This window comes from Pinus tabuliformis, chromosome 2_1 (genome assembly GCF_031772625.1).
Source record: "Pinus tabuliformis cultivar Carrire ecotype Pingquan chromosome 2_1, CPIR1, whole genome shotgun sequence".
Lineage (NCBI taxonomy): Eukaryota > Viridiplantae > Streptophyta > Pinopsida > Pinales > Pinaceae > Pinus > Pinus tabuliformis.
This window is the reverse complement of record NC_142299.1, coordinates 600523593-600538904: the sequence shown is the minus strand read 5'-3', so window position 1 is coordinate 600538904 and position 15312 is coordinate 600523593. Positions and strand designations below refer to the sequence as shown.

The following is a 15312-nucleotide window of genomic DNA, read 5'->3' as shown; positions in this document are numbered from 1 at the left end:
TTTAGTGATTTACTGTGATAATTAGAGTTGCATTAAACTCACGAAAAATCCAGTATTTCATGACAGGTCAAAGCATATCGGGATCAGATCAGTGTTTTTAAAACCGGAACCGGTGACCGAACCGGTCCACCTAGCTAACCGGTTTACCGACCGGAACCGGTCTAACCGGGACTGGTTTGGTCTAAACGAACCGGTTTTTAAAAAATACATTAAATAATTAATTTTTAATGAAACAAAACTATTTTTAAGATGTAAAACCATGATTCCAAGCCAATAGAGACAAAATATGCAAAGTTTGCTCATTTATATACCATGCAAAGGTGAATATATCAAAATGGCACCGAGTGCAATACATATCATCGACAAAATAGCAAAATACATAAGAAATGAGGCTCTAAATGGCCTATAAAGTCCAAAAACAATGCTGCAAGCTATGAGGCCATTGGCCTACTACAAGTCTACAGTGTACACATGATCAATCATCAAGATCATCACCACTACTAGACACAGGATCATCATCAGGAGCTACATAGACATCATCTGGTTCAGAGTCTGAGGATGCCTCTGCCTCATCTGCAACATCAATATCAATGCCACCAATGACAATAGAAGTGGACCTAGTGGAAGCACGAGTTTGTCGACCTGCACGACTAGTGCCTTCCATTGGTTCCTTGCCTTTCCTTGATGCCGCTACTGATCCTGGTTCTGATGCCGCCACATAATCTGCCTCATCCTCCGCTAAAGCCATGTCGATATCAAAATCAGCCTCAAACACAGGATCTTCAGTCTCCTCCACCCATTCTGATGTTGGATCAATATCGTCCAACACAATGGGATCTAGATCAGGTGATTTGCTCATCATTTGGTTCCTCCTCAGTCGAAGGTTGTATTGCACAAAAACAAGATCATTTAACCGTTTTTGTTCCAAACGGTTTCTCTTCTTCGTGTGTATGCGCTCAAAAACAGACCAATTGCGCTCACAACCTGAAGCACTGCAAGTTTGACTGAGGACTCTAATTGCAAACCTTTGCAATTGAGGACACTGGCCACCAAATGACTCCCACCAATGTGCTGCAAAGAAAAAGACAATAATTAGTAACTTAGTTTATAATTTGAATTGTAAAGAACGTAAACAATTTTAACTTGAAATGAAAAACAAAATGGAAATTGGAATTGCTTACCTGGTTGGTCCACATCTCTTGCCATCTTTGCCAAGTTTTTGCCAAAAGTACCACTTGCTTGATTGAAAATAGTAAGCTGTCTATGTATATCCAACTGGTCTACATGGTTAGGGACCATGCGCTCCAAGCAATCAATCAATCCAGCTCTGACCTCCCCATCATGCTGATCTCCTAGCCGATTTTTATAGTGATACCTTGGGTTCAAAAAATACCCGGCTGCATGTATAGGACGATGGAGTTGATTGTTCCATCTGTTATCAATGATCTCCCATATACGGCCATATTTAGCTAACCTGTCATTGTAAGCTGCCCGTATCTGCTCCTTTGCCTGATCCATAGCTTCATAAATGTAGCCCATGGCCAATCTTTCCCCATCCACCAACCTTAGCACCTTAACAAGGGGCTCGGTAATTTTCACAAGCTCTACAGACCTTTTCCAAAAATAAGTGTCTAACACTTTCTTTTTGGTGTCTTTTCCATCTGGTCTACGAGCCCACCGAGATTCAGACCATTCATCAGAGGAAAACATTTTCTGCAAGTTTCTATGTTGACCATTGAGACATTGCAACGTGAGGAAGTGAGTTGCAAATCTCGTAATTGCAGGCCTAACAAGCTCTTTGCCTCCAGTGTGTTTCCTTATTAGGCTCAATACCCATGAGTGGTTGTAAATGTATTTTGTAATGCACTTGGCATGCTCTACAGTGTTTTTTACCCACTCCACCTTGCCTATATCCTCAAGCATGAGGTCTATGCAATGTGCAGCACATGGAGTCCAAAATATGGTATTATATTTGGCCTCAAGCATCTTTCCAGCAAGAACATAGTTTGAGGCATTATCAGTGATGACCTGCACAACATGCTGCTCCCCAACTTCCTGAATAATGTTATCCAAAAGCTCAAATAGAAGGCTTGCATCCTTTACCCTATCAGATGCATCAACTGATTTCAAAAACATGGTTCCTTGAGGGCAAGAAACAAGGAAATTAATGATAGTGCGGTTCTTTCCATCGGTCCATCCATCTGACATAATGGAACAACCTGTTTTGACCCATGACTCTCTAAACTCAGTCAAATACTCATCAATGGAAGATATCTCTTTTTGCAAAAGAGCTCCCCTCAAGTCATGCATACTAGGGCCTTTGAAGCCCTTTCCTGCAGCTATAACAGAGTCCCACATAGCTTGGTAATAAGGTGAGCGAGCAGCATTAAATGGGATATCTGAATCATACCACCATCTAGCAATGTATTGGTGAGAAGTTTCTTTGCATTGTTTTTTCCAATGCTGATCCAAAGTGGGTTGAGAACTTGGCTGGGAGGAAGTGGGATTAGATTTAGAAGAAGCAATGGTGGCAGAAGATGAGAAATAACTTTGGATGTTTGGTCTCTTTGGTCCTTTTGATGGTTGGCCAACTCCAACAGAAGGATGAACATAGTGAAAGGGGTCATTGGTGGAAGGGATAGAAGTGGAGTCTTGAATCTCATAATCATCATACCCACTCTCTTTCATGGCTTCTAATAATTCCCTCTTCCTTGCAATTTCATCTTGGATGGCCTTCTCCCTAGCCTTATCCTCATAAAATTTTTCAAGCTTGGCAATGTATTCTGCCCTAATAGGACCTAACAGTGCATTTGGTGCATCACATGGCTTTACTTGGCCTCTTACCCCAGCCAAGTGTTGTTTCAACCTAAGAATACCCCCACCTCCAATAGATTTATGGCATAATTTGCATATCATTTTTCCCTCAACTACATCACAATGAGCCCATGCACTGTCCTTTCCTTTTGGAGCCATGTTTGCTTGAAATAATAACAATTTGCAAATAAATCTGCCATTTAAAAAAAAAATTGCAGCTAAGGAACATGGAAAACCAATGATAAATGTAGGAAAAAAAATGCACATGCAAGCTACAAAATTTGATAGCATAGAGCTAGAGAGTTCATAGGCTTAGCATAGATGATAGATCATTGAAGTGAGAAGTTTATAGCACAAAAAAAATAATTCATGGACAGCAGACCCAAATGAGGAATTATCAAGTGCAAATCCTTACCTGGAAATGCAAAGTAGCTCCCTTAGCCTCCTCTTGATGATGGCAACTCCACTGACAGCTACACACTATCTCCAAAATAGCTCCAACTCCAACTCCAAGATGACTACTTCAGCAAAAACTCCACACTCTCCAAGCTCACAAACAAACTCACAAACACTCACAAACACTCCAAATCAGTTGTGTGAGACAAATGAGAGTGAGAGGGGTGTCTTATAGCAAGTGTGAGGGTGTTTTTGGAGGGAAAATCCCTTTCCCTCACCCCCAAAACCCCTAAACCGCCCTCAGTTCCAAAAAACCGTGCGCTTTTTTGCTTGACCGGCGGCCTGTCCATAAACCGGCCGGTTTAGGACGGAACCGGCCGGTTAGCAATAAACCGGCCGGTTTTTACCGGTTAGGTCAATTTTCCGGGCAAATGGGGCTTCTAACCGGGTTTTTTCACCGGTTCTGACCGGTGAGCCTCCCAACCGGCCGGTTAGGCCGGTAACCGGTTGGACCGGAACGGTTTTTAAAACTATGGATCAGATATCATTTCATCAGAGACTATGTTCAGAAGGGAGCTGTGAAGCTTGAGTATATTTCCACTGATGAGCAGGTTGCAGATATTCTTACCAAAGCCTTACCACGGGGCAAGCATGTCTACTTCAGGGACAAGATGGGTGTGGTGAGGAACACCTTCCTCGGTAAGAGGGAGTGTTGAAATTTGGTACCGGAGGACAGGTGGTTTCCTTAGGCTTTGATCTTTGGCCTAGGGAAAAGTGTCCAAAAGAATTTAATTTTTCTCCTAAAGTGACTTTATAATTTTATAAAGTTAAATCTAATTTAAAAGTGACTTTAAGTGATAAAGTTACTAAGTCTAATTTTAAAGTAACTTTTATAAAGTCAATGAAAAATTAGAAAGGAAAAGTGACTTTGGAAATAAATGACTAAGTGGGTCTTTATTAAAGTGGGGTGAATTAAAAAATAGAAAGTGAGATTTAAATGAGCATTTAATCTCAGCCATTGATCTAAATCTATTTCAGCCATTGGATTTAGAGATCACCCAAAAGTCACTTGGAGTTATATTAAAGGAGGAAAAGGAGGAAAAGGTCATTCATTCTTTCATGAGCAGATTGGGAGAAGGAGAGCAAGAGAGCAAGAGAGATTTCTGAGCAGGGAGGAGAAGGAGACAACAGCTTGGCACACATTCCAAGGCAGCAGTTGAGCAGATTTGTACAGCTGATTCAGCACATAGTGAAAGACAGTTTTTGCACAAAAATCGAGGAGCAGTTTGCTGATTTTTCTGCACACAAAACGGAGGCCGTGTTGAAATTTGGTACCGGAGGACAGGTGGTTCCCTTAGGCTTTGATCTTTGGCCTAGGGAAAAGTGTCCAAAAGAATTTAATTTTTCTCCTAAAGTGACTTTATAATTTTATAAAGTTAAATCTAATTTAAAAGTGACTTTAAGTGATAAAGTTATTAAGTCTAATTTTAAAGTGACTTTTATAAAGTCAATGAAAAATTAGAAAGGAAAAGTGACTTTGGAAATAAATGACTAAGTGGGTCTTTATTAAAGTGGGGTGAATTAAAAAAATAGAAAGTGAGATTTAAATGAGCATTTAATCTCAACCATTGATCTAAATCTATTTCAGCCATTGGATTTAGAGATCACCCAAAAGTCACTTGGATCACCCAAAAGTCACTTGGAGTTATATTAAAGGAGGAAAAGGAGGAAAAGGTCATTTATTCTTTCATGAGCAGATTGGGAGAAGGAGAGCAAGAGAGATTTCTGAGCAGGGAGGAGAAGGAGACAGCAGCTTGGCACTCATTCCAAGGCAGCAGTTGAGCAGATTTGTACAGCTGATTCAGCACATAGTGAAAGGCAGATTTTTGCACAAAAATCGAGGAGCAGTTCGCTGATTTTTCTGCACACAAAACGGAGGTCGTACAACATTTATTGCTGTCCTATTTGCTGTAATTTCCAGATTGCTGTGAGGCACGGGAAAGGAGATAAGTTGTAAATTTGCTTGCTGATTTTTTGCTGAATAATTCTCACTGTAAAAAGGCAATTTTCAGAAATAAAGAAGAGCTCTCAAACTGGTTTTCCCCAAGAGTTGTAGGGGGTTTTTCCAGGGTCAAGTTGACCAAAAATATCAGTGTTTTAATGTGTTTTAATGGCTGTTTTTAATTGCTGATTTTTAATTCTGCAATTTCCAGCATTCTGAAAAATTTCCAGAATTTGTGTTTTCAGCAATATTTATTTTTTCAGTCTGTTAAATGTATGGTTATGGGAATGGGCATTTAACTACATGGGAGAAATAAGGAGAAACTGAAAACCGGGGTGGGAAAACAGAAATTTTTACAGGCCGTACAGCATTTATCGCTGTCCTGTTTGCTGTAATTTCCAGATCGCTGTGAGGCACGGGAAATGAGATAAGTTGTAAATTTGCTTGCTGATTTTTTGCTGAATAATTCTCACTATAAAAAGGCAATTTTCAGAAATAAAGAAGAGCTCTCAAACTGGTTTTCCCCTAGAGTTGTAGGGGGTTTTTCCAGGGTCAAGTTGACCAAAAATATCAGTGTTTTAATGTGTTTTAATCGCTGTTTTTGATTGCTGATTTTTAATTCTGCAATTTCCAGCATTCTGAAAAATTTTCAGAATTTGTGTTTTCAGCAATATTTATTTTTTTCAGTCTGTTAAATGTATGGTTATGGGAATGGACATTTAACTACATGGGAGAAATAAGGAGAAACTGAAAACCGGGGTGGGAAAACAGAAATTTTTACAGAAAAACAAAGGCCGAGTTGGTAACTAATGCATCCACGATTGCTCACTCCTCACATCTATACACTCAAGATGTGGATCCGCATTGTTGCCGCAAAATTTAGTAGGCCTTGGAGAGGGGTAACCTACAAGGCTATTACTAGACCAAGAGACAACAATGGGGTAGTGACCCACTATCACCACAGTCAAAACCCCTTGCTCTTTACAAACTGTCACCAACGTGAGGAGTCCCCATATGTGTATGGTCACCTAATAGGTATTCTAGATGTGAGGTATGAGGTGACCTAAGTAACCGGATTCGTCCAAACACCCTGTCGAATCTGAATCCTACGAATCGGATACGATTCGCTAGGAATCCGAATTCCAAAACAGGATTCGATGTGTCTGTACAAGATTCGTATGAATCCCGTACGGGCACATCAAATCTCGATTCTGGGATTTGAATCCCAAGAATATGACTTCCGTGGGTTAAAAACACACTGTTCTTTTTATCATTCACCTTATTTCTCATTTCATTTTGCATAGTTTGAGCTGTGGGCAAGGAGCTAAGGGTTTGGAGCAAGGAGCTAAGGGAGTAGAGCGTTCGGCAAGGAGATTCAAGCACCAGGTAAGTGCATTTCAGCTCCATTTTTTTGCATTTCTTATTCTATTACAACAGTTTCTATATGATTTTTTGTTTATAAATTTGTGCATGTTTTGTTCAATTTTTTACAGTATTCATGGTTCAATCAAAGGCAGCAGTTAGGGGGCAAAGGAAGGGGAAGAATGTCTCCATTGGAGATGCCCCTCTTCCCCCAATATCATCAGAGGCTGCTGCAAGTAATGTTGAGGGAAGAGGAGGACCTAAAGACAACATTGAGAAATATCTCTTGTGGAAATATGTCACAAGAGAGGATGGGACAAGCACCAAGGGGAAGGGAGGGGGCAATGTGCAATGGAGATGCAACTTTTGTCACATTGCTTTCAAAAGCACATATTTCCGTGTGAAAGGCCATTTGTTGGCTTTACCGGGTTGTGGGATTGGAGCTTGTAAAGCTGTTCCTTTACAAAAGAGGAAAGAAATGGAAAAGGAGTTCACTGTTGGTATGGAAAATGTGGCTGCAAAATCAAGAAAAACCAAGAAGGAAGACCTCCTTCCATTTTTGAAGAAAGGCACCACCAAATTTCCATTTGAGAGTTCTATTGTGGGACAAGCAGCAAAAAGAAGAGCAATTACACTTGGTCCAATGGACAAGATTTTTCAAAAATAGAAACGGGAAGAGCTTGATCTCACCATTGCCTTCTTTTTTTATCAAAACTTCATATCATTTAATGTTGCACACTCACCTTTATTTATTGAGATGTGTCAAGCTCTAACTCATGGGTCTCCATCATGGTATGTGCCTCCTGGTTCATAGAAGCTTAGAACCACATTGTTGACGAAGGCAAAAAAAGAGGTGCAAAAAATGCTTGAGCCTATTGTAGCATCATGGCCAACATCTGGGGTTAGCATTGTTTTTGATGGATGGACAGATCCAGCACGACACCCAATCATCAACTTCATGGTGTTTTCCTTGAATGGTCCAGTTTTCTTGAAAGCAATGGACACACTTGGAGAATACAAGGATGCACAATTTATTGGTGAGTTATTTATTAAAGTTATTGAAGATGTAGGTGTTGATTCTTGTGTGCAAATCATTACAGATAATGCACTTGTTTGCAAGGCTGTTGTCCATTCATTGAACTTAGCACTAAAATCCATTGCTTCTGATGTGCTTTGGATTGGTAACATTATTGAGGATGCACAACATATTCGTAACTTTGTGCAAAATCATATAAATGCCCTCACTATCTACAAGGAGTACACCAATCTATCATTGTTGAAGATTGTTGATACACGGTTTGCGTCTTTATTCATGATGTTGAAGAGGTTGAGGGAGGTCAAGACCGCTCTTGGGTCCATGATTATTTATGAGTTTTGGTCTTTTTGGAGAAAGACAGATTAGGTAGCCTCTAAAAGAGTGAAGGACACAGTGCTAGATGATGCTTGGTGGGAGAGGGTAGATCTAATTATTCGGATCATGGACCCTATTATTTCTTTGCTTCGATTTGCAGATACAGACAAACCCATCCTAGGAGAGGTTTATGAGGGATGGGATTCCATGATTGAGTCTATGAGGAGCATTATTATACAGAGTGAGTGCCCTGAGTATGAGACATCACCAGAGGCCTTCTGTGATACTATACAGGATATTCTTGTCAGCAGATGGGACAAGAATTGTACACCTTTACATTGTTTGGCTCACTCATTGAACCCAAAATACTACAGCCATGAGTGGCTGAATGGTGGACCTTCCCGCAGATTCCCTCCTCACATGGATGGTGAAATCTCACAGGGGAGGAAAGATGCATTCAGGTGGGTTTTTCAGGATAGAGCATTGCTTGATGAGGTGGAGGATGCCTTTGCAGAGTTTTCCACTGGCACTGGTCGATTTGCAGGATATGATGTGATTAGAGACAGGGGGCTAAGAAGCCCTATTCTTGGTGGGCAAATCATGGGGCAACAAGCCCTCCTCTTCAGCAGTTAGCCATGAGGCTCCTCTCTCAGGTGACTTCATCCTCTTGTTGCGAGAGGAATTGGAGCACATATGGGAATTTGTATAGTGTGAAGAAGAGTAGGCTTGAGCAGTCCAGGGTAGAGACAATGGTGTATGTGCACACCAACCTTCGTCTTATTTACAGGCAGAGGGAAGAGTGGTTGAGGGGAAAGACAAAGATGTGGGATGTCTTTCCTGATGATATGGGTTTGGACAGTAGTGTTGAGTTGGCATTGGCCAACATGGATCTCAATGATCTAGTGCTAGAGCCTGTTAGATTTGATGACTTAGAGGGGTCATCCTCCACACCAGCAGATGCAGAGGCGACTATGGATACAGGGGAGGAGGAGGATGCAGAGGAGAGCAGTGGTGACCATGATGATGAGGACATTGATGCTGATTCTGATGATGACTCTGAGGATTGATGACTACCTATTGCCTTGAGGCTTGTATACCTGTAGTTGTTTTATATTTTCTATTTCTATTTGCCATTGGCATTGCACCAGCACTACCTATGTAACACATTTTGATTTGATGACTTAATGAGAAAACTACAGTTGTCAGTGTCTTTATCTTACTATCTTGTAGTTGTAAGTTGTCTTTCATTTATGAATTATGAATCATGATTTATGTGACCACTGACATGTATTTGAATTTTGTATGTACTATGCATGCTATAGATGAAGATCTATGTTTGAAATCAATGAATTTGTATCATTAATTAGAATTTGTGTAAGAAATATCTAATTTTTAATATATATATATATATATATTTAATAAAATAATATATAACGAATCCTACGTGTCCTATTCCGGGGGGTCAACATGTCCGAATCCGACACTCGAATCCCTGAATCCTACGAATCCCGAATCCCCATGTCAGGTGACTTAGAAGGTGACCCAAGGGCTTCTAAGGGAAAGGCACAACTTAAGTACAAGGCTCCAATCAAAGAGTTAGGGTAATTCGCTTTCCTTAGAGAGGCCAAATTTATACACAAGACATAAGGCTTGATTAGTAGGTTGAGAGTTGGGATTGCCCAGGTTCAAGGTGAGGAGACATGGTTTTCAACAATGATTTTCAACAAAACAAAGGCACACGAAACCCTCAAATAATCCCCTAAGTTGAAGCAACACCAAACTAGGGTTGACCTAGGGCAAACAACTAGGGCAAATAAATTTATGGATGAAATTGAAGTGAATGCCTACCAAAAGAGGTGATTTTGTGGGAACCACTATCCTCTTGGAATTTAGACTATTCAACACCAAAAACTCCTCTCCTATGAATTCACACCAAGCCCTAGCTTGGACACGGCCTTAAAGGAACTGAATTAGGTCAAAAAGAAAGAAGGAAAAAGTTTATGTATAAAAAGTGGATTTGATCACCAACAAGATAGGCCGGTGCCTTGTTCCTTCGGAGTATGGAGCCTATGAGTTGATAGGATAGCCAAAAGTTGCTAAGGAGGAAGGATAATTGATGCCCTAGAATCAACAAACCTAGCAGTTACCTATGCAATGAATCGAGGAGATTTATGGGAGAGCTAATCAAAGTTCACTAGGATATCATTCACATGTTATTCATGAGTAATGTATGCAACAATGAGATCTAGATTCCATTAAACAAATTTTCAATAATTTAGGGCACAATAGAAAACCATAGATTCAAAACATTCCATACATTAGACATAAAGAAAAGATTTATCCAATAAAATGCTCATTTATAAGATAATATGCATGAAAATCCATCCATTGATACAAGACAATAGCTCCAAAGACAAATGAATCAGCTCCAAATGTCAAAATGCATTCATAGATCCAATTTCTCCACAAGGCAAGAAGGTCAAAATACACAAGAGGCCGAAACTCCAAGTGTGAGTGATGATGAGAAATACAATAGTCCTCTCCTATGAGGAGGAATAACATCTATTTTAGCCCTAAAGCCCCTAGGACAACAAGTTATGTCATAATGATGAATTGGGTCACAAGCCGACCCACTAGCTTAGATAATAAGCATAAGGATTTACCACACGTGTGAGCCATAGGGCTGACGTCATCCATGCATAGGGCTGTATGAGTCATGTGTTGAGCCTTCATGGTGCCAAGCTAGGTGTAGAAGCCTTCTAAAATCATCCTCTGATGGTTGGCCTCAGATCTCTGGCCATAGTGTCAATCTTTGCTCCAAAGTTGAGGGCTTCCAAGGTGGTGCTAGTCCTCCCATGTCTTAATGTTAAAATTGGCAACTAGGGCCAAACTCCATGTGGGTCACCTTATTTATGGTTGCTGATATTTTTTCCTAGATTCCTCTCGTCGAGAGGGGTAGGATTGATATAAAGATCATCCGATTCCGATAAGTATTTATGAAGATATGAATTTATTTTGATTATGGACAAATTGTCAAGGTCGGCCAACAAATTTATGTAGGCTCAGAAGCCCAACAATCATGTCTATTCAACCTCAAAGTTTTGCATATAAATACAAGGAGCATTCTCCTCATTTGGACACTTCACTCACACACATCTCTCTCTCTCTCCTGCGCAGAAAAGAGTCTCTCTCTCTCACACATGTGAGAGAAAGGAAGACGTCTTAGGGCAAAGAAGACACAGAAAAAGGACAGCAAGTCATCTTTGACTAGTGTTGACCTTCCAGAAGTGCAGATTGGGTGTGGTTGCCTCTCCTAGGTAGGTTGCAATTTTTGGCACGAAAATCGAGGTGATCTGACCTCTGGTTTGACCGATATTGACTGCCCTAGTTTAGGGCTGCAGTTGACTTCATAAATCTGCACTTCGACTAAACTTTTGGGGCTATTCTAGGGCTACTTCTTCAAGCTGTTTGAGGACAAGTTGACCAGAAATTGACCAAGTATTTTAGAGGTCAATTTCAGCGAGTTTGACCAAGTTTGACTTTGCTGATCTAGGTTTTGCTGCTGCCGATATAAAATTACAGAATTCAGATTTTGTACTATTTCTCTCTGCTGAACTATTGAAGATAAAAGAAGATTTGATCAAAGGGTTTCCCCAAATTGGGGTTTGTCCCTGGCTAGCTGCCACATCTTGTGTCTCTTGTCTTGGCTTGTTTTCGGTTGATCATTTAATGTTCTATCTGCACTTTACTTAATGTATATGTGATTGCTAATTTGTGGCTAATAAGAAGAAAAATAAGTAAATTGCTCTAAGCATATAACATACCATAATTTAACATGGTATCAGAGCTGAGGTGAAGACAAAGCCCAAGCAAGAGCAAGAGCAATCACCGAAGAGAAGGATTGGTAGACAGTCTTAAAACATGGGGTCCTCAAAACACTTCCCTGCTGAAGACAAACTCCGTGAGAAATCTGACTACCACAGATGGAAGATGTCTCTTGATCTAACATTAGAAGAGCAGGATGTATTGGACCATGTGAGAGGCGGAATTGTTGAGCCTCCATCAAATGCATCCGCTGCTGCTAGGCAAAAATGGACCAAGGGAGAAGTTAAAGCAAGGAAGATCATCTGGGACTCTATCGACAAACGCTTGGTGGCCTATGTTTCCGAGCTGAACACCTCCAAGGAAATCTACGATAGACTGGTGAGTTTATTTAAAGTTAATGATGCAAATCAAGTCTTGTTTCTTAGAAATAAGCTGAAGGAAATTAAGAAGGGCAAAGATGAAAGTATGCAAGCATATTTCTTAAGGATCACTGAGATCAAGAACGATCTCCTATCTATTGGGGAAGTAATTCCTGACAGGGAAATGACACTCACAACTCTTGGAGGACTACCATCTGAATGGTATATATTTAGGACTACTCTTCTCAACAATAATGTAATTCCTGGATTTGAGGAATTAATGGCGAGATGCATTCAAGAAGAAACAAGGATGGAAGAGCAAGAAATGCCCATACTTAAAGGTCATCCCATTGCCTTTTTCTTCTCATGCTAAAAGAAGAAACAATTCTGGGGCTAAATTCAAAGGAAAGGCTGGACCAAAGGGTGGAAGAAAAGGACGATGTTACAATTGCAATAAAACAGGTCACTATGCAAGGGAGTGCCTTGATAAAAGGGACTCACACCGGGATGATGATCAAAATCCCTCTCAAGGCAATCAAAGGAATGGCAGGTCAAATGGAAAAGGCAAAAGAAGTGTCGGAAATCAAGGAAGAGGACAACCATTCAAGAAGGCAAGAAATTCCAGGTATGAATCTAACACCGTTAACAATAAGCAAGATGAATATTATCTACCAGCAGCTCTATCTACCTCTGCTCCCCCGGACTTGCTGGGAAATTGGCTTATTGATAGTGGTGCCTCAAGGCACTTCACTGGTTACAAAGAAGCTCTCTATAATCTGATAGAGAAGGAAACCAACCTGGAAATTGTTCTTGGAGATAATTCAAAATATCCCGTGAAAGGTGTAGGAAATGTCACTCTTCAATTGAATCAGGGTAATACAATCCACTTACAAGATGTATTATATGTACCTGATCTCAAAAAGAACTTGGTGTCCATTTCAGCTATGGAAGACAAAGGCTACAAGGTGGCCTTCAGCGATGGCAAGGTACGTGTATGGAAAAAGAATATTAAAGATGCCTTCACTCTTGGGTTTCGAGTTGATTCATTATATCAGGTCAGAGGAAGTCTGCTAGGTGTCATGTCTTGTGACACATCTCTTCAGTCCGAACTATGGCATCGGAGGTTTGCTCACCTTCATTATAAAGCTCTACCTGATGTGAGACAAATGGTGACAGGGATGCTCGAATTCCGAGTAGAACAAGAAGGTGTATGTCTAGGATGTGCCGAAGGAAAGCTCAAAAGGGGACCATTCCCCTCAAGCCAAAGCAAGACCTTCGATATATTGCAGTTGGTTCACTCAGACATATCTGGTATGATGCCTGTGAACTCCTTGGGAGGATATTCATATTACCTCACTTTTACAGATGATTATTCTCACAAGACTTGGATATACTTCTTGAAAAAGAAGGATGAATTGTTCTCCTGGTTTCGACACTTCAAAGCCTTGATCGAGAATCAAACCGAGAAGAAGATCAAGACTTTAAGGACTAATAATGGGACTAAATATGAATCCAATGAGTTTCATGACTTTTGCAATGAGGCTGGCATTAAGAGGGAGACTACTACACCATATACTTTTGAGCAGAATGGTGTGGCAAAAAGGAAGAACCCTACGATTGTGGAAGTTGTCTGTGCTATGCTCCATGATCAAAGACTTCCAAAGTTTTTATGGGCCGAAGCTGCAAACACCGCCGTATATGTACAAAACCAATGCCCTCATCAAGCATTGGGTTTTAAGACTCCCGAAGAGATGTTCACTAGTAAGAAACCTGACATATCTCATTTTAGAATTTTTTGAAGCCATGTATATTTTCATGTGCTGAAGGAGAAAAGGAATAAATTGGGTGCATCTGGAAAGAAAGGAATCTTCGTGGGCTATAGCGAAAATACTAAGGGCTATAGAATCTATGTGGTTGGTCAAAGAGAAGTTGAGATTAGCCATGATGTCACTTTTGACGAAGATATGGCTCTTAGCAAAGTAGACAATCTTCCTACTCTAAGAGGATCTAAAGAAGCTGACACCAGGGAACTGAAGGAAAAGGAAGATGAGACGATGCCTGATGTGGAAGAACCTATGGATCCTATTGATCCTCCTCCGCAAGAGCCTTCCTCTTCTAGGAAGAGACCTTCATGGCTTAGGGGGACACTTGATGATGCTGAAGGACACATTGCACCCTGAGGAACCTTTCGTGAAAGTAAGAAGCCGAACTGGTATCAGGGATACCTGACCATCATGAGAACGATCATCCAAAGTGAGCCTTCATCATTCACAGATGCTGTCAAGCATCAAGTATGGAAGGATGCTATGACCGAGGAATATGAGTCCATTATGAAAAACGATGCCTGGGATGTGGTCCCCAGACCCTAGGACAAAGGCGTTGTCACTTCAAAATGGATTTACAAGATAAAGCATGCAGTTGATGGAAGTGCGGAAAAGTATAAGGCTCGTTTTGTCACTCGTGGCTTTTTCCGGAAGGAGGGTATAGACTATGACAAGATATTTGCACCTGTTGCCCGATATACCACCATCCGCTCAATCATAGCCCTTGTTGCTTCGCAAGGATGGAACCTACATCAGATGGATGTCAAGACTGTGTTCTTACATGGTTCGATCAAAGAGGAGGTCTCATGAATAAAGGAGCTTTAATCTAAATGCCCATGATCCCTTAATCTTAATAAATGAAGAACACATGTGAAGGAACCCTTATCTTGCAAGTCATAAACTTGAAGGCCTAAGAAGGAGCCTTGGCATTGTCCAAAACATAAAATACTAAAGGCTAGCATGAATAAAATAATGATGAAAATTTACAAACATAATTTTCTTGAGGATTAAATTGACACCTGCTTGTAGAGGACATTTTCCCCTTTCCAACAGGCTATTACATGCCCTCTAACTCCTCTTAGACTGAGAAAAAATGATTTTTTAAGATGAAATAATATATTTTCTATCCTAGCCGACCTAAGCCTACTTGTGCAAGTCAGGCTTACCTCCAAGAGACGTGTCCTTTCATTTAAGGTCGAAAATTTGTATAAATACAAGTTTGAATCACCATTTCAAGCATCAAATCGGTGAGGAATATAAGAGAAGAAGCACAGAAGCAAAAGGAGGCCGAGGAGATTACAGTTTGGGCACAATTCTTGTGTTAAAGGTTTTCCAAGCTCAAATGAAGGACTTCCTCCATTACAACTCGGACAGACAGAG

At 40.5% G+C, this 15312-nt stretch overlaps 2 protein-coding genes across 2 annotated transcripts in view; one reads left to right on the top strand and one right to left on the bottom strand.

The window, feature by feature from the left end:
- Positions 1 to 15312, top strand: part of LOC149201894 (uncharacterized) — a 106927-nt gene that overhangs the window by 46648 nt on the left and 44967 nt on the right. The gene's annotated exons all lie outside the window — the stretch shown is intronic.
- Positions 117 to 1789, bottom strand: LOC149201895 (uncharacterized). Its single transcript, XM_089399851.1, has 2 exons — positions 1182 to 1789; positions 117 to 1071 (listed from the first exon to the last, which is right to left on the bottom strand). The coding sequence occupies exons 1-2, from the start codon at positions 1708 to 1710 to the stop codon at positions 476 to 478; spliced, it is 1125 nt and encodes a 374-aa protein (XP_089255977.1). The 5' UTR covers positions 1711 to 1789; the 3' UTR covers positions 117 to 475.

Bases quoted from the DNA above. Each gene is read 5' to 3' on its own strand.
- LOC149201895 (XM_089399851.1), bottom strand. From the start codon at position 1,710: ATGTTTTCCTCTGATGAATGGTCTGAATCTCGGTGGGCTCGTAGACCA. The intron at 1,072-1,181 runs GTAAGCAATTCC...TTTTCTTTGCAG, and splicing joins AAGAGATGTGGACCAACCAG to CACATTGGTGGGAGTCATTT.